Below are 18,845 nucleotides of genomic sequence, written 5' to 3' on the forward strand. Positions count from 1 at the left end.
ACCAGCAGTCACCACTCACATACCTTATGGGAAGGGCCAGGAACATCTCTGCTTTTCAGGAAAGAAGCTGTCTACCTGACAGCTGATCAGAATGACCAGTGTCTACGTGAAAGGCCATGCCACGTGCTGTGCATGCATCTCAGGCAAGGGAAGAGACAGGCAGGTGGGGGTGAGGGAGGTGGGGAGAGAGCACCAGGACCCCTGTGCTCTCCAAGGGGGGGGGGCGGCAGAAGGAATGCAGAGACTACAGTAGGGCCAGAGCACGGAGGGTTGCGAGGGAGCCCGTTGTGTGGTTGGAATAGTGACACTGCGACATGGTGTGAGACCATCCCTTATCCTTTGCCTGCCTTTCCATTTCAGAGCCATCCATTCAGTGTCAGACGAGCAGACTGCCTTCCCTTTACACACCACGCAAATCCTTTTTTCTTTGCCCTGAGCAGCCCCGGCTTCCAGGCCCCCTCACCTGTCTGACGATGCTCTGGATCAGCTTGTCCATGGTGAAGGCAATGTAGGCGTGAATGGTGAACATCTCTCTCAGCGAGTCTTCATACTGCGACGAGTCTATGTTGCCGTCCAGCAGGCTCCGCACCATGTCCAAGAATGCTGGGTAATAATCCTCCACATCAACGTCCACTAGAGAAGAGAAAGGATGGGACAGGTGAGGCTTTACCCGGTTAAAGGCAGATGGAGGACAGAAGGCAGGACAAACCCCACAGCTGGCCACGCTGCATCTGAAAGCATAAACACTGGAAATACTGAAATCACCAGCTCCTCAACCCCTGCAGAGATGAAATCTGATGGCTGGCTATCATCAAGTGCGGTCCAGTAGAGAAAGAGATTTTGTAACCTTAGATACTCCATAGCACTGCTGGCCGCTGAAGGACAGGGAAGCAAAATATCCAAGGCAAAGGATCCAGGTGCTTTGGGCTGGAGAGGCACTTGCTCATCAAGCTATTACAGACAAGAAAAGGCAGGTGGGCAGGTGCAGCCATGGGCTAGCCAGCAGCACAGGGCAAACTGTCGTTAACAGAAGGGGCACAAATTAAATCCCTTATGAATAATGAGGTCATCTACATTTGTCAAAGTTCTTTTGTTTCAAAAGGTTTGCAATATTATATGCTCCGTGAGCTACATTCAATGACCTATACTTGTTGCACACGGGAATCACCTCATCTAGCACCCTGAATCAATCTTTCAACCTCCTGAGTATTTAGGATTATGGATGTGAGCCATCACACCCAGTTTTGGAATGATCCTCATTAGTACTTAAAAGTTGTCTGGCAACCAGCAGAGGAACAAAGACTGGACAGAGAGAAAGAGAGAGAGAGAGAGCTCTTTTCAGCTTACTGAGACCCATAGATAAAATTCAAACACTAATCTCTATGATTGGGACTCAAGAGGAAAGCACACAGAAGACACTGGCGTCTTATCTTGCTTCTTCATTTTTTTTCCCTGGTCCTGGGACTTGAACTCTGGGCCTGGGCACTGTCCCTCAGCTCAAGACAAGTACTCTAACACTTGAGCCACAGTACCACTTCTGTTTTTCAGGTGGTTAATTAGAGATAAAGAATCTCATGGATTTTTCTGCCCGGGCTGGCCTTGAACAGAGATTCTCAGATTTCAGCCTCCAGAGTAGCTAGAATTACAGGTATGAGCTACCAGCACCCAGCCCTTAATCTCTTTCTTTAACCCCAAATATATTCACTAAGGAAAAACTTATCTGTGCTGCAAAATTGTGATTTATATACTTTCCAGTATAAATGTACTTTCATTAAAAGGTGGCTTACACCTGTAATCCTAGCTCCTTGGGAGGCTGATAGTGGGAGGATTGTGGCAGAAGGGCAGAAAAATTTTGAGACTCCTCAACTAGGCTTGCTGGTGTATATGCCTGTTACATCCCAAATAGGATGGGAGGCCTCAAACAGGTGAATCACGGTCCAAGCATGCACTGGTCATGAGGCAAGAAGGTATTTCAAAAATGATCTTGATAAAAGGGTGGGAAGTCATGGCTTGGAAGCAGATGGCTGCCTGGTAATCACAAAGGCCCTGAGTTCAAACTCCACAATACTGCCAGAAAGAAAGGAAAAAACATGACTAAAACAAGAAGAAAAAAATTACAAAAAGAAACTTCACCCATTGGCTACCTGCACGTAGCATATGCATGAAGAGAAAACTCTAATGAGCAAAATGGAACCCATCTCCCTTTATCTGAAGTGTGGTGCAAAGTTCCCGGACGGGCAAAACAAGACAATGACTGCGTGAAGCAATCAAGTGGCTTGAGTTTGACCGCAGAACATCACCTGCGCACAAGCCCACAGACAAACAGAGACGACAGCCTTTGAAATACATTGTGGCTGTCAGGGAAAAACACCTGCCTCTACGTGAGTATAAAGCTGGTGAAACTACACCTGTTCTTATAAGCTACGTCTAGTATAAGGGTAGCTCTGGCTTTACCACTCAACACCAAAGATGTAAGCCTCATACCAGGTTAAGCCAGGTTAGGTTAGTGGTCAGGCCAGGAGAATGCCATCTTTAATTCCTACCTAAGCAAAAGGAATCACCACAGTTAAATTACAGGCCATAATTTGTTCCTCTCAAGCTAGCACCAATGCAGACAAAGGCGTTGAGAATTAATTGCTAGTGTCATTAGCTCTTCAGACAGCCAGGGCTGCACATTCGATTTCTGTAAGAGCAACCCATAAAAACAAAATGAAGCTGGACACTAGTGGCTTACGCCTGTAATCCTTATTATACAGGAGAGGTTGAGATCTGAGGATGATGGTTTGAAGCTTCTCTGGGCAGGAAAGTTGGTGAGACTTTTATCTCCAATAATTGCTCAGAACAAGTTGCAAGTGGCGCAATGGTTCAAGTAGTAGAGTGCTACTTTGAGCAGAAGCAGTTTAGGGACTGTGCATAAGCCTTGAATTCAATCCCCAGGATAGGCACAAAAATAAGTATGTAGAGGGGCTGGGAAGGTGGCTCAGTGGTAGAGCGCTTGCCTTGCATGCCTGAGGCCCTGGGTTTGATTCCTCAGCACCACATAAGCAAAAAGAAAAAAGCCAGAAGTGGCACTGTGGCTCAAGTGGTAGAGCGCTAGCCTTGAGCTGAAGAGCTGAGGGACAGCGCCCAGGCCCAGAGTTCAGGCCCCACAACCGGAGCCCCCCCCCCAAAAAAAAAAGTATGTAGAAAATAAAGAAAACCTCCTTCCTCAGATTTGCTATTTCCTGAAGAGCACAGACGAAAGACGTGGAAAAAGATTCTGGCTCAGAACAAGTCCCTAAAGTATGAGCTGAACAGTGGTGTGGACGCAGGCAGCAGACTTGCTTAGAGCATCATCAGGGCTTCCTCAACCTGCTCTCGTGTCACAGAGCCCCTATGCCAATCTCCTCTTCAGAAAATATTGCTACTTTTTAGGAACACAGCTATTTGTCTTGGGCATGAATAACTAGACATTTAGGCTATCATGGAGTGGAATCAACTATTAAGTCTCTGTCCTTTCAAACACTCCTTATACTGACAGTTGGGTAACTGATGCCCCATCCCTGTGTCTGCAGTACCAACCACTAAGCTCAGTGTCCATGAACCAAGCAGGGCAAAAGTGATCTCTCTCTCTCATAACCGCCCTCTCCCCTCCCCCCCCCTCCGCCCCCGCCCGTGCCAAGTCCTCCAGCCACCCATAGGGTAGTAATTAACACCTCCATTCCCAAGTTATCAGCTTGTTGCTGTAAGGTCACACAGGCAGTTAAGTTGCAGAGACAGGGTGTGATAAGTTTGCTCCAAAACCCAAGGCCTGGCTCTCGCTCGCCCACAGCCCAGGCACTCACTAGGTTCTTTGAGCCGCAGCTGGATGGCAGGGCTATCACTCTTGTCTCGCTTGATGCCCAGCACTTCCCGTTCCCATTCTCTCTCTCGGTTTTCCTCTTCAATTTGCCGCTCAGCTTGGGAACAAATCCGTAGCAGCCGTAAGCAGAGAATCTGGTGCAGCCGCATAAAGATATACCAGTTGTTATTGACGTAGAAGAGGTTGTACACTTCGTCCATCCCTCGCAATTTCTGAGCTGCTGTGTTACTAAAGAGGAGCTTGGATTTAGGGGGGCTGCCCCCAACACCGTTGTGCTTCTTGGCTGCTCCTGTGGCTTCGTCTACATCCATTTCTTCCTCCTCCTCCTCCTCCACATCGGAGAGATCACCTCTCTGAGCAAACAGCAGATCTGGAATGAAATGATGCATGATTTGCTTGATTTTATACTTGTCCTCCTTCTGAATTCCTGTTTGCCTCTTGACATGATGGATGATCAGGGCAGCGGCGTCCTCCAGGATTTGCTTGTCTTCGTAGGCGAGTGAGAGGTGCGGGCCAGCGGGGACATTTGCGTTCTCTTCTGTGGCTTGTTCTTGCCTCTGGTGGGACAGACACAAAAGCATCGTGTGATATGTCTACAGCAACAACGAACAGGACCACACCAGCCGCGCACGTTCTATTATGAACTACAGAGGCAGCTGTGGGTGAGTGTGTGTGTGTGTATACAACTGTAATCCCAGCACACAGGTGAGGCAGAAGGACTGTAAGCCTTGGAGACACCCATCCTTGACCTTAACAGTTATATGGTTCTTCACACACATAGGTAATGTGGGAGAGTTAACTTGATGCAGAAAAATTGGCACCTTGTAGACTCTGAATGAGAACGGGGGCTGAGTTTAAAACACTTCCAGGGTAGAGTGTTTAGGTGACTGTGTAATAACACTGAGGGTATTGGTGGTTAAGTTTATGTCAGAGCTCATTTGCTAAATTCTTTTTTTTTTTAAGGAGGGGGGGCAGTTCTGGGGCTTGAACATAGGGTCTGGTCACTTGAGCTTCTTTTTGCTCAAGGCTTGCACTCTACCACTTGAGCCACAGCGCTACTTCTAGCTTTTTCTGTGTATGTGGTACTGAGGAATTGAACCCAGGGATTCATGTGTGCTAGGCAAGTACTCTACCACTAAGCCACATTCCCAGCCCATGCTATATTCTTTTAAGAATGTGTGATCACAGTACCTTCATGTCCTAAGACTGTACACTAAAAGAAAACACAACTCATCTTATTCATCTTTAGCTCTAAGACTATTTATAGTCCTGCTAATAAGTGTGCCGCGTCAATGAGGATTAGGTAGTTTGAGGTCAATGGTAAGTTTTAGAGCTGTGGTACAGAGCCATCATATTTAGGCAAACAGACGGCAGGGGGCAAGAAGTGTACACTGAATCAGCAGCCCTGGAAAATCTTAATGCCTCTGTAACAAAGAATCTCCAGGAAGCAAAGCTATGAAAAAGATGAAGGCCAGCCCACAGGGGCCCGGGCCTGCCGGCTCACCTCATCGTATATGCTCTCGATCTCATTGAGCAAGCTCTTAGACCTCAGGACCTTCGTGTCGTTCTGCTTGAAGTTGATGCCTTGATGGTCTAGAGACTTCAAGTAGTATTTTTCATTTTGTTCTCGCCAAACCTTGTTAAAGCCTCTCTGAGCTTCTCGCCACTCTTCCTCTTTCATCTTCAACCTGCCAGGGAGAGGGAGATGTGAACACCATGTGGAAATTAAGAGACTAGGAAGGAGACATAAACCCTGATTACTTAAAAGATATGCAACATCTGGTGGGAATATTTATAACCTGAGATAAATATTTCCAAATAAAATACTCTGATGACAGGGAACCACTCTTAGGTAGGACTTACTATGGGGAGATAATCTATCCTTAAGTCAGACATCTTAGCTACAATTACTTTTCCTTTCTTTTTTTTTAAGGTGCCAGTCTTGAAGCTTAAACTCAGGACTTTTGCCACGCTGACCCCAGTGGAGTCTGCTTAGCATGGGAAACCATCTATCAGACCATGATAGGGGCTTCAGAGACCTATCTCTGAGTTTTGGGACTTCACCGAAGTCTACCTCAGAGAATGGGGCTTTACAGAAACCTATCTCCAAGTTTTGGGACTTCACCGAAGTCTACCTCGGAGAATAGGGCTTCTAAGAGGCCTACTCCTGGGAAAAGGCTGGCAAGCCCCTGGGAAAGATGTGTTTCTGCCTTTCTTTTCCTCTATATAAAAGTGCCTACTAATCTTTTACTGTTTCTACTGCTCTTTGTACTTGCTCATTGTCAACCTTTCCCTATACAAAGCTCTTTCTGAAGAGTGTTGACGACTCCAATATCTGATGAGTGTCTTAAAAATATGACTAACTCACCGGAGTTAAGTGCTACCCTGAAACCCCTCTTATGGAGGCTAGTAGACAAGCCATAAGCAAATATAAAAGTATTGGGGGTTTCACAAAGTCACTTCAGCAGAAGGAATTGTTTGTAAGAGATTTACAAAAAGCTGTAGGCGCGGCTAGAACAGAAAGAATGTATGGCAATTGCTGAGATAACTACTTTGGAGAAAGAACTTCCTATTACTCTTTCATTTACTAAGAGACTTGCTAGATCTAAGTCTCCTTGGTGTTTACTATTAAAGAAGGAACAGAAAAGATCTTATGGGACAGTTAAGGCCTCTATAGAAATAAGGTAATGGTTAGTTGGTGACAAACATCAAAACCCATTATATTTCTTAGAGATAAGCCAGAAACAAGTGCCTATCAGGCGACCAGATGGTGACCACCCAAGAATGAAGCCCTGCAGCAAGGCTGTGTAACCTTTTGCCCTTTCAGGCGATCAGCTGGTGACCGCCCAAGAATGAAGCCATGCAGCAAGATTATGTAACCTTTTGCCCTTTCTTATGGAGACTTTTTGCTATAAAAGTTTGTTATCCTCTGCATTAAATCGCACTCAGCGCTCAGCACTCAGCATCCACTCCTAATGTGTGTGAGTTGTCTGTTTGCCATCTCCCCATCCTATTCCAGGTTCCTCCCCTAGGTATCCTCCGTCGTCCCGACAGAACCCGGTCCGCGGCAGACTTTGAGCAATCACTTAGCATTTTTGCTCAAGGCTGGCACTCTACCACTTAACCCAAACCTCTAGTCATGGCTTTTTTATGTTTTATCTGCCTGGGCTGCTTCAAACTGCAGTCCTCCTAGCCATTTGAGCAGAGAGGATTACAATTATGGTGCCTGACTTACAATGACTAATGCTTAAAAAGTGTGGTTAAAGCTGGGTGCTGATGGCTCATGCCTATAATACCAGTTACTCAGGAGGCTGAGATCCAAGGAGGATCACAGTTCAAAGCCAGCCTAGGCAGGAAAGTCTGTGAGACTCTTTTATCTCCAATTCACTACCAGGAAACCAGAAGTGGCACTGTGGCTCAAGTGGTAGAGCACTTGCCCTGAGCTGCAGCTCAGGGACAGGCCAAGTTCAAGCCCTATGACTGACCAAAAAAAAAAAGTGTAGTTAAGAAATGCAGCATTGGGGCTGGAAAGATGGCTCAGTGGTAGAGTTTGCCTTGCATGCCTGAGGCCCTGGGTTCGATTCCTCAGCACCACATAAGCAAAAAGAAAAAAGCTGGAAGTGGTGCTGTGGCTCAAATGGTAGAGCGCTAGCCTTGAGCTGAAGAGCTGAGGGACAGCGCCCAGGCCCAGAGTTCAGGCCCCACGACCGGACCCCCCCCCAAAAAAAAAAGAAAGAAATGCAGTATTTTCCCCTGGTAAATTTGAAGCCATGGGTTTGAACCCAATATCGTGAAAATAAAACAGAAGCACGCACTCTGGGGCTGAGAATGTGGCTTAGTGGTAGAGTGCTTGCCTAGCATGCATGAAGCCCTAGGTTTGATTCCTCAATATCATGTAAACAGAAAAGAAAAGCTGGAAGTGGAGCTGTGGCTCAAATGGTAGAGTGCTAGCCTGGAGCAAAAGCTCAGGGACAGGCCTCAGGCCCTGAGTTGGAGTCCCAGGAAGAGCAAAGTCTAAGAACAGAGAAATGAGCATGAAACTGTCTTCTTGGCTTGCTTGGGAGGCTTTGATCACAGCTGATGCTAATGCTCAAGATTATGATAAAAAATCAAACACAGCTGGGAGCTTGTGGCTCATGCCTGTAATCCTAGCTACTTAGGAGGCTGAGATCTGAGGATCATGGTTCAAAGCCAGCCCGGGCAGGAAAGTCCATAAGACTCTTATCTCCAATTAACCACCAGAATCCGGAAATGGCGTTGTGGCTCAAGTGGTAGAGTGCTAGCCTTGAGCTGAAGAAAGAGACTCTTATCTCCAATGAACCACGAAAAAGCTAGAAGTGCAGTTATGGCTCATGTGGTAGCATATTGACAGGGAGTGGGAAAGTAAAGGAAAAGCACCCTGACCCTGAGTTCAAACCACAGTATGGGCATTCGAACACGCGTCTGTGCACACGCACGCATACACTCACACACACACACAGAGGCTGTCACAAAGGACAGACTGCTCACGCACCTTTTAAGAACAATTGGAACTGCGATGGAGGGGTTCTTCCTCAGCCCGTCGATAATGTCGGCTGCCTTGTCAGCGTATATCCTCTGGAGGGCTTTGCGGTGGATGACTTCTGACGTGCCCCCGAGGGTGTTGTCCAGGCGGAACTTGGCTTGCTCCTCAGCAGACAGGCGGGAGAGCTTTTTCTGTATTGCTTCCAGAACTCGGATTGTTGCCAGATTGGTCTCTAAGACGACATCAAGCTAGGGAAGAAGAAAAGAACGGCGCTCAGGACCCAAACCAGAAGAAAGCAGTGCTTAGAATAAGGTAGGGATCTAGCGGGGTCATAAATGCCAGATACCAGATATAGCTTATCAAATAGGATGAGCCACTGCCCTCACGTGCTCGTCACACAGCACATTAAGCACAATGCCTAGCACAGGCGAACACACACTGAAGGCAGCTGAACAGCTATTACTGCTAGCCCAGCCAGCGATAGGGCTGCCTGAGGACAGCCAACCATAGGCTGGGGCCTTACAGCAGAGACCCCAACTCTGTATTCCAACTCATCACCTGAACTTGTGGGCACGGGGATCAAGAACACTCTCTTCAGCTTGATATAATAACGCTCCACAGAGGCTAGCATTGATCATGGTTACTGACTTCTGTGAAATGACTGAGAAGTTCATAGATGCTATAGGCAACTATGACTAACCACCTACCAGTGGCCAACTGACATAGAATTCTTTGTTCAAAACACACAAAATTGCTCAAGTAAAAAAAGCTCTTCGAAACTCAAAGGAGCTGGGCGCTGGTGGCTCACGCCTGTCATCCTAGCTACTCAGGAGGCTGAGATCTGAGGATCACAGTTCAAAATCAGCTCAGGCAGGAAATGTCTCTGAGACTCTTATCTCCAATAAACCACCAGAAAACCAAAAGTTGCGTGGTGGACCAAGTGGTAGAGCACTCGCCTTGAGCTGAAGAGCTGAGGGACAGCAAAAGTCCCAGAGCTCAAGCTCCATGACCATCCAAAAAAAAAAAAAAATTGATAATATCTTTGATGGTGGTCACTGTGAGCAGCACTTACACCACTGTGAGCCTTTGGTTCTTTAGTCGTAAACAGCCCATGCTCACAAACTATATTTAAGATACGCTTTCATTAATCTCATCTTCTCCCATTCCCCTAACTCCAAATGAATAAGGAGCTCATACCTCAAAACGTTCATCTTCACAACGGTAAATGTGCTCCTCATACTGAGTCTTCTTAGAACTGACGAAGGTGGAGTCTTCAGACCAGGAGGGGAAGGAAACCCAAGTATCGTTTAAAACCTTGGGGATAGAAAAAGAGAGACTGAGCCAGGTGCTGGTGGCTCATGCCTGTAATACTAGCTACTCAGGAGGCTGAGTTCTTAGGATCTCAGTTCAAAGCCAGCCCAGGCTTTGAAAATTAGAAGTGGTGCGGTGATAAAAATGGTAGAGTTGGGGCTGGGAAGTTGGCTCAGTGGTAGAGCGCTTGCCTTGCATGCCTGAGGCCCTGGGTTCGATTCCTCAGCACCATATAAGCAAAAAGAAAAAAAAGCCGGAAGTGGCGCTGTGGCTCAAGTGGTAGAGCGCTAGCCTTGAGCTGAAGAGCTGAGGGACAGCACTCAGGCCCAGAGTTCAGGCCCCACAACTGGACAAAAAAAAAAAAAAATGGTAGAGTGCTTGCCTTGAGCTGAAGAGCACAGGGACAGTGCCCAAGCCCAGAGTTCAAGCCCCAGGGCTGACCAAAAAAAGTTTCCGTTCCACTAAAAAGATACACAAGAAACTGAGCACTGGTGGCTCACGCCTGTCACCCCAGCTACTCAGGAGGCTGAGATCTGAGGATCGCAGATGGAAGCCAGCCTGGGTAGGAAAGTGTCTAAGACTCTGATTTCCAATGAACCATCAGAAAAACTGGAAGTGATACTGTGGGTCAAAGTGTAGAGTGCCAGCCTTGAGAACACAGACCTCAGAGGACAGCACCCAGGCCGAGTTCAAGCCCCATAACCAAAAAAAAAAGAGGATACTAGGAAGCAAAGAGTTTTCATTGTAGGTTGAAAACTGTCTCTGGAAGAACAGAGAAAGTCCTTGATCTCACCACTCAAAAAAAGGCTTGGGGGGCTGGGAAGGTGGCTCAGTGGTAGAGCAGTTGCCTTGCATGCATGAGGCCCTGGGTTCAATTCCTCAGCACCACATAAGAAAAAAGCCGGAAGTGGCGCTGTGGCTCAAGTGGTAGAGCGCTAGCTAGCCTTGAGCTGAAGAGCTGAGGGACAGCGCCCAGGCACAGAGTTCAGGCCCCACGACCCGACCCCCCCCAAAAAAAGGCTTAGCTTGTTCCCCACTACCTGCAGAGGAAGTGGGGGTCCATGCTGACCCTCACCCACCTCTTTGCAGAGTGGAGTCCGGCCCGTGCACTTGGGCTGCTGGTAGCTCTTTGGCAGGGCGCGGTAGCTGGAGCCCAGGCGCTTGCAGGATGCGTAATCGATCTCCATGGCAATGCCCTCTGTGGCGCGTTCCTTTGGATAGCTCTCCAGGTGAACAGACTCCTTGTAGCCCAGAAAGTTTTTAAACCAATTAAACAATTCAGGGAATTTCCTGAAGAATCAAGCAAAACACTTGTGAGCAATGAGGCAAGATGCAGTTATTTGTAGGTTAGGCTAAGGGCTCCACATTGGTCAGAACTCTGCAATGGAGAACGAGCATCTTCAGCACACTCTAGAATGAGCATCTTCAGCACACTCTGCATGTGGGGCCCTGCTCCTTGGTGAAGGCTAGGTTAAGGGGGTAATGGAACACTGCAGCCAAACTAGGCAAAAGCCAGCCTTTCTTTGGATCTAGAGTATTGCTTCTGTGCTAACCCAATTCTTAGGTTGTCAATCACAGTCAAAATTATAGAGCCCTGGGGGAGATGTGTCGTGAAACATCCAGAATCAGCTAGATGATAAAAAGACCATCATTCCGGACGATTGGTCAGCCATGACACTGCAACATACACTGGGACAATTTTTTTCATCTTGAAGAGGTAAGAATTGTATTTTATTTACACTGACATGAGTCAGCTGACATTACCGCAATTAATGTTGCCTATTACACATTCTTACAAACCAATCACTGTCTCGTGTCCAAAGGAGAACTAGGTCTGCAGCCCTCAGTTCACATACCCTAGAAAAGGAGAGACCAGCTGCACCAGTTCAGCTCGGGAGATGACCTCCTGGTTGAAGATAACAAGACAGCGCAGGAAATTTTCATATGCCTCTGCACTGCGCAGAGCCTTTCGGACCTACAGAGACAATGCAAGAAAGTGGTTACATGGAAAACCGAGGCTCTAGGTCACTTTTTTTTTTTTTGTAGTCAATTGTAGGGCTTGAACTCAGGTCTGGGTGCTGTCCCTGAGCTCTTTTGCTCACGACTAGCACTATCACTCGGAACCACAGTGCTACCTCTGGTTTTCTGGTGGCTAACTAGAGGTAAAGAGTCTCATGTACATTCACGCCCGGGCTAGCTTTTAACTGCGATCCTCAGATCTCAGCCTACTGAGTAGCTAGGATTACAGATGTGAGCTGCTGGTGCCCGGCCTAGATGACTTTTAAACCATCAGGAAATTGAACTGAGTGCTGTGTTCACACCTGCAGTCAGGAGGCTGAGAGATAAAGATCACAGTTGGATGCCTGGGTAGGCAGAAAAATCCAAGAGGCTCAGTTTCAATTAACCAACAAAGTGCTAGACTGGAGGCCATGACAAAAGTGGTAGAACACCAGCCAAGAGAAACAGAGAAAGCTGAGAAAGAGCACCAGAACTGAGCTCAAGTCCTGATACAGCACAAAAAGAAATACTTTAGCCAGAATGATGTTGCAACGCTGTAATCCTAGCTACTTTGGAGGTCAAACCGGGATTACCACAGTTAGAGATCAATTTAGTGGAAAGACTCTTTCTCAGCTAAGGACTAAGGTACAGTGGCACTCGACTATCATCTCAACTACAAAGGGAAGCACAGATTGGAGGATTATAGTCTAGACCAGCCTGTGCCTTAAAGAGAGACCCTGCCTTGAAAACTACTGCCAAAAAGGCTGGCAGAATGACTCAAATGGTAGAGCCTCTGCCTAGCAAGCACGAGGCCCAGGTACTGTTCAAACCACAGTACCATATACATACCCCTACACATACCCACAAAACAACAGAAAACAAAAAGACTTCTGCGCGTTCACACGCAGAGAGACAGAAAGCTCCATGAAGGTGAAGATCACGGAGCCTCAAAGACGGTGAAGAAATCAACCCTCAGCCACATCCAAATATCCACGTGGGAACACCAAATGCCTCACAAACACCTTCTGAGAGGAGCACCACAGTTTCTGTGAGGTTCTGTCTGGCTCCACCGTGGACAATGTTATTATGTCACAAGGGACTTCACAAAACCAACACAGAAAATGCTATTTATCTTATCAACTTGTGCTAATACTTGTAGAAGATGAAAAGGATCTACAACGTGGAAAATGAATTAAAAGCCAGAAAGCCCTGGGATTGGAGGATGGAGAAGGGCGAATGGCAGAGTGTTTGCCTGCCCTGCACAAAAGCAAGGAAGCAGACAGAAAAAAAAAACAAAAAATTCTAGGCTTGGCACCAGGGGCTCATGCCTTTAATCCTCACTACTCAGGGTGCTGAGATCTGAGAAGGTTCAAAGCCAACCCAGAAAGGCCATGATACTCTTTATCTCCAATTAAAGACAAAAAAGCAGAAGTGGAGTTATGATTCAAGTGGTAGAGCACTAGTCTTGAGCAAAATGGCTACAGGAGAGTGCCCAGGCCCTGAGTTCAAGCCCCAGGACTAGTGCCTGCACAAGCTGCAGTCATCCACGCTGCACTCACACTTCTGAACAGCTGGATCTTTTTGAAATCATTTATATTAACAGCAATTCTTATCCATTACTCACCTTATCAAAAAATAATGATTCTGTTCCAACCCCGTGCTTACTGGCATCTACCATTGAGGAATCCTTTAGACTCAGGAGTTTGGGCTTCTTCTGCGAAGGAGAAATATAAACATGTGAGACTCAGGGAATGGATTTCCCTGCATTTTATGCCATATCTGCTGAAGAATTCCATCACAGAGCCCATCATGGATGAATAATCTGGAACAGGTGAGAATTCAAACCACCAACCCACTTTACACCCTAAAAGATTTCTACTTTCCCTTCTATTTTAGTTTTCCTGTCCATTTTCCTCATCCAATGCTCACAGATCATTCCACTCCCCAAATCTCTAACCTTTCTTAAATAACATTTAATTTAAAAATATTCAAAAAGTAGCATTTTCCTAATACAGTGCTTTGAAAAGGGGATGAACTAGACCTGTGGTATAACTCCAGCCAACCTCTCACGATTGGTGAAGAAAGGCACCACTTTATGAGCAGCAGCACAATTGCCTCGGCCTCAGAGGACACGTTCGTGGGGCGCACAGCCTTGTTTACGCTGCCCACGGAATGCAGGTGGAGAATTTATATTCTCCCAATGCTTCCACCTGTGGGTTGTGGCGCGTGGGAGCTCCATAGGAGATCCCAGTGAAGCCCACCGGCACAGCTGAGGCTTGCTACCCACACACTGCAATGTGGTATCTGAAGCTTCCACTCATTGACTGGCGCTCCACCACCCGAGTCATACCTCCAACCCCAGTCCTAACACTCTTTACTGAAGTGAGAAAACAAAAAAAGGAGTGCTTCGAAAGTGTTGGCAACACCTAGTCTATCACCCACTTCTTCAAAGTGTGTCTCTCCAAACTCTGCAGACAGGTCACCCCTTCTAAATTACACCTGCTTTAGAATTCCCAGAAAAACCTGGATATTCAGTGACCAACCTCGCCCTCTCCACATCACCAGGGCACCACACTGAAAAGGGAGCAAGCCTGTGAGTTTGTGCTGTCAGCTAGTGTTGAGCAAGAGGCATCCTGTGCTGGTTACAAACAGGCACTGGAGGCCTCTCTTGGCTACAGCCAAAGGTCCTGCCTCAGAGGTTCAGAGAGCGGGAAGGCCTGGTGAGGTCCACACACTGGTGCGTGGACAGAGACCAGTGAGATGCCACAGTGCCTGCGCTAGACCACACTTGGAGGACCTCAGAGGCCACAGTATTTGTTTCTAGAAAACTCAAGAATCCTCTTTCTTCATACAAGGTAGGTTTAAAGAAGAAAATAAGGGGAAAATTACAAAGCCAGAAAGCTTTGGTAAACAAAATTAAGATGACTACTCTTAAACATAGTTTAAAAAGCACTCTAGCGGGATGCTGGAGGCTCACACCTGTCATCCCAGCTACTCAGGAGGCTGAGATCTGAGGATCGCGGGTCAAAGCCAGCCCAGGCAGGAAAGTCTGAGAGACTCTTACTTCCAATTAACAACCAGAAAAGCGGAAGTGGCGCTGTGGCTCAAGGCACTCACCTTGAGCTGAAGGGCTGAGGGACAGTGCCCAAGCCGAGTTCAAGCCCCACGACCACCAACAACAAAAAAAGCACTCTAAAAATCCAACAAGAATCCCAGCAATAGGTGCTATCCTGACATTCCTTTTGGAAAGGCAGCTAAGCAGCTCTGCACCAAGCTTTTGTGATCTGTCCACTAGCTCTGGATGTTCAGAAGTGGGCCTACACCCGCAGCATCGGCACCTGTGCCCACCCTCTTCCCGTTCACCTTCACAGGGGGGGTGGCGCCCGTCCCGGAGTGCCTGCGGATCTGGCAGCCATTCTGGCTGGGCCTCTGGGGCTTGTTGTTCAGCTGCGGCTTCTTCACAGTGCCTCCATGGTCGTTCCTCACGGAATCCACCTTCTCAGCTGTGGTTTTGCTTAGAAGCTGATGGAGACAAATCCAAGAGAGGAAGGCTCTGATCAAAGCGAGCACAGTCTGGGCAAAGTCCCTTGGTGGTTCAGTCTGTCCTACTTCGCTAGAACAACGGTTCTCAACACTGCAGATGTGGGGAACGGAACTTACCACAGAGCTGTTGGCATCTGGAAGGAACTGTCCAAACTCAGACAGCAGGTCTTCCTGGTTTTTGAAGAGCCGGGCCACCTGGGCATATACCTCCTGCTCTGTTAGGGCTGGAGTGTAGTTCCCTCCTGCCTCCTTAGCGTTCCGCTGCTCTTTCTGAGGAGTCATAATCAAGAAGACACCATTTGAGAGGGCCACCATTTTCTAACACACATTCAGGATACTCTGGGATATTTACTGTGCCTATGGTGTGTGATCTACTTGGGCTGCACTAAAGAAAGTCTAATGTGGGCTGGGAAGGTGGCTCAGTGGTAGAGCGCTTGCCTTGCATGCCTAAGGCCCTAGGTTCGATTCCTCAGCACCACATAAGCAAAAAGAAAAAAGCCGGAAGTGGCGCTGTGGCTCAAGTGGTAGAATGCTAGCCTTGAACTGAAGAGCTGAGGGACAGTACCACGGCCGGCCCAGAGTTCAGGCCCCACGACCGAACCTCGAACCCCCCCACCCCCCCACACACAAAAAGTCTAATGTTCTTTTTCTTTTTTGGTCAGTCATGGGGTTTGAACTCTGGGCCTGGGCACTGTCCCTCAGCTCTTCGGTTCAAGGCTAGCACTCTACCACTTGAACCACAGCACCACTTCCGGTTTTCTGGTGGTTTATTTGAGATAAGAGTCTCATGGACTTTGCTGCTCCGGCTGGCTTCGACCTGCGGTCCTCAGACCTCAGCCTCCTGATTAGCTAGGATTACAGGCGTGAGCCACCAGTGCCCGGCTCTAATGTTCTTTTTTTTATTCTTTTTTGTTTTTTTTTTTCTTTTCTGGCTTAGGGATTGAACTCAAGGGCCTCACAGTACTTGAGCTATATACCTCCAGACTCTAGGAAAGTGCTCTTTTAAAAACTCATTTTGGCTGCAGTCTTTTAAGTTAAGAAAGAAGATGACAGAGGACAATTAACTTTTTTTATAACTACAGAAATGGCCAGGTGCCAGTGGCTCATGCTTGTAATCTTCGCTAATTCAGGAGGCTGAGATCTGAGGATCATGGTTCAAAACCAGCCCAGTCAGGAAAGTCTGTAAGACTTTTTTTTTTTGGTCAGTCGTGGGGCTTGAACTCTGGGCCTGGGCACTGTCCCTGCGCTCTTCAGCTCAAGGTGAGTGCTCTACCGCTTGAGCCACAGCACAACTTCCGGTTTTCTAGTGGTTAACTGGAGATAAGAGTCGCACGGACTTTGCTGCCTGGGCTAGCTTTGAACCGTGATCCTCAGATCTCAGCCTCCTGAGTAGCTAGGATTACAGGCGTAAGCCACCATCGCCCGGCTCCGTAAGACTTTTATCTTCAACAAACCACCATAAAAGCCAGAAGTGGTTCTGTGGCTAGCCTTGAGCCAAATCAGCTCAGGGATAGCGTCCAGGCCCTGTTCAAGTGCCAGGACTGGCAACAAACAAACAAAAAATAACCTACAGATATGAGTACCTCAACTAATAAAACATAATTAAGGAAATTTCTCCTTCCTCAACTGTAAAATAACCTAACTACGTAAATTGTCCTTTAACTTCCTAGATAAAACAAGGCATTCATTTCACAGGTCCTGGGCTTTAATAAATCCTGAATGGAAGCTGGGAGCTCGTGACTCATACCTATAATCCTACTACTCAGGAAGCTGAGCTCCCAAGGATCTCAGTTCAAAGCGAGCCTGGACTAACAAACCCAAGAGACTATCTCCAGTTAGTTAGCCAGCAAAAAACTGGAAATAAAAGACATAGATCAAGTGGTTGAGCCTTGAGGGGGAAAAGCCAAGAGCACAAGCTCTTGCACACACCATCCTTTCTGATTGCGACAAGGCATGCCAGTAAAACCTGCTTCATTGAACACACATCAGCCTAGTGTCTGACTGATTCAGCTCTAGAAGAGTCAATGAGCATCACATACAGTAAAGTTCTTGGATCAGCTGTTCTCAGAGATAAGCTGGAGAAGACAGGCTGAAAGAGCAACTCACTCACCTGGTATGTGTGCAAAATCTCCAGGAATGCTTTGTAGATGTCTGGCTGGCCCTGGAATCGGTTCTTGATCTTATTGACATAGTTGATGGCATGATTAAACTCCACAGGCTGATTGTTCTGCAAGGATGGGGCCGAGCCCAGGGAGATTGTCACTGGGGTGTGGGGCTGGACGGGTGGAGAGCGTGGGGACGCGTACGGCGGCAGCGGGGGCGTCTGCTGGCTGGCTGGAGTATGTGCTTGGAGTTGGGAAGGCTAAAAAGAAAACAGTCTTTATTCTCTTCCGCAGCATAGATGCTTTGCTATAGGGAAAGACAATTCAAACTAAAAAGGAACAGGGTGTCTGCTGAACTGATTCCCTTTATTTACTGAGGCAGTCCCACAATTTTTCTTTCTTGTCAATTCTGGGGCTTGAACTCGGGGGCTTGAGCTCTGAGATTTTTTTTCCTCTCAAGTCTAGTGCTCTACCACTTGAGCTCCACTTCTAGTTTTGTTTTCTTTGAATGGTTAACTGAGATAAGAGTCTCATGGTCTATTCTGCCCAAGTTGGCTTTGAACAACAATTCTCATATCTCAGCCTCGAGTAGTGAGAATTATAGGCATGAGCCACTGCCTCCTGACAGGCCCACAATTTTAACCCAACTCAAATCACAGTGCGTGGCAAGAGATGTAGAAGGCCCACACATTCTGATAGGAATTATCTTAACATGTCTAAATACTGCTAGGTGTGGGTAGCTCACACCTGTAATCCTAGCTAGTTAGGAGGCTGAGATCTGAGGATCATGGTTCAAAGCTGGCCTGGAGGCCCAAATAATACCTTAAGACTAGCTTACCACCTCTAATAATGGGGAAGAATTTTTCATATTCACTTTTTGAGCTCACTAAAAAAGAAAAAGTGATTTTACACAGATTTTTATTGCCAGTACCCTCACATTAAAACAAGTCTCTGCAATAAAACTATCTGAGAAACTGCAAGTGGTCCTCTGTGCCACTGTGTCCTGAGTGCATAAAATGTAGTAGAGCAAATGAAAAAGTAAACTTATTTAACTTAATGGAGAACGTTTATCTTGCTAGTACCTGCTCTATCACATGTGTAGTTCTTAATTAAGAACATCCCGTCATCAAACTTTCTACTTTTTTGGTATGTCCCAATCTAGCAAATGAGTAAATCTTATAAAACGATAATCATATGGGTAGTAGCCTAATTGGAACACGATTAAGATGATCAGGTCTTGAGTTCTCACTCAAGTTTTTCTGCTCAATTGGTGCCCTACCACTAGAGCCACACTCTGTTTCTGGCTTTTTGTTGATTAATTGGAGAGAAGAACCTCACATTTGTCTGCCTAGAGGCAGGTGTGGAACCAAGATTCTCAAATCTCCTGAGTAGGTAAGAGACATAGACTTCTGGCTAAGATTCCATCTGAAGATCAAGGTTTGAAGCTTGGGCAGGAAAGTCCATGAGACTCTTTTTTTTTTTTTGTCGGTCGTGGGGCTTGAACTCTGGGCCTGGGCGCTGTCCTTCAGCTCTTCAGCTCAAGGCG

General features: G+C 47.0%; 1 protein-coding gene across 1 annotated transcript in view; it reads right to left on the reverse strand.

The window, feature by feature from the left end:
- Sin3a (SIN3 transcription regulator family member A) overlaps window positions 1-18,845 on the reverse strand; it is a 47,881-nt gene that overhangs the window by 11,458 nt on the left and 17,578 nt on the right. Inside the window, exons 6-16 of the mRNA XM_013012048.1 lie at window positions 17,308-17,559; window positions 15,315-15,467; window positions 15,018-15,176; window positions 13,279-13,368; window positions 11,513-11,631; window positions 10,736-10,946; window positions 9,543-9,659; window positions 8,355-8,593; window positions 5,346-5,529; window positions 3,825-4,398; window positions 464-633 (exon numbers count right to left, since the gene is read on the reverse strand). Coding sequence (XP_012867502.1) covers window positions 464-633; window positions 3,825-4,398; window positions 5,346-5,529; window positions 8,355-8,593; window positions 9,543-9,659; window positions 10,736-10,946; window positions 11,513-11,631; window positions 13,279-13,368; window positions 15,018-15,176; window positions 15,315-15,467; window positions 17,308-17,559 — 2,268 coding nt within the window. The remainder of the gene's footprint in view (window positions 1-463; window positions 634-3,824; window positions 4,399-5,345; window positions 5,530-8,354; window positions 8,594-9,542; window positions 9,660-10,735; window positions 10,947-11,512; window positions 11,632-13,278; window positions 13,369-15,017; window positions 15,177-15,314; window positions 15,468-17,307; window positions 17,560-18,845) is intronic.

This window comes from Dipodomys ordii, unplaced genomic scaffold (genome assembly GCF_000151885.1).
Source record: "Dipodomys ordii isolate 6190 unplaced genomic scaffold, Dord_2.0 Scaffold15, whole genome shotgun sequence".
Classification (NCBI taxonomy): domain Eukaryota; kingdom Metazoa; phylum Chordata; class Mammalia; order Rodentia; family Heteromyidae; genus Dipodomys; species Dipodomys ordii.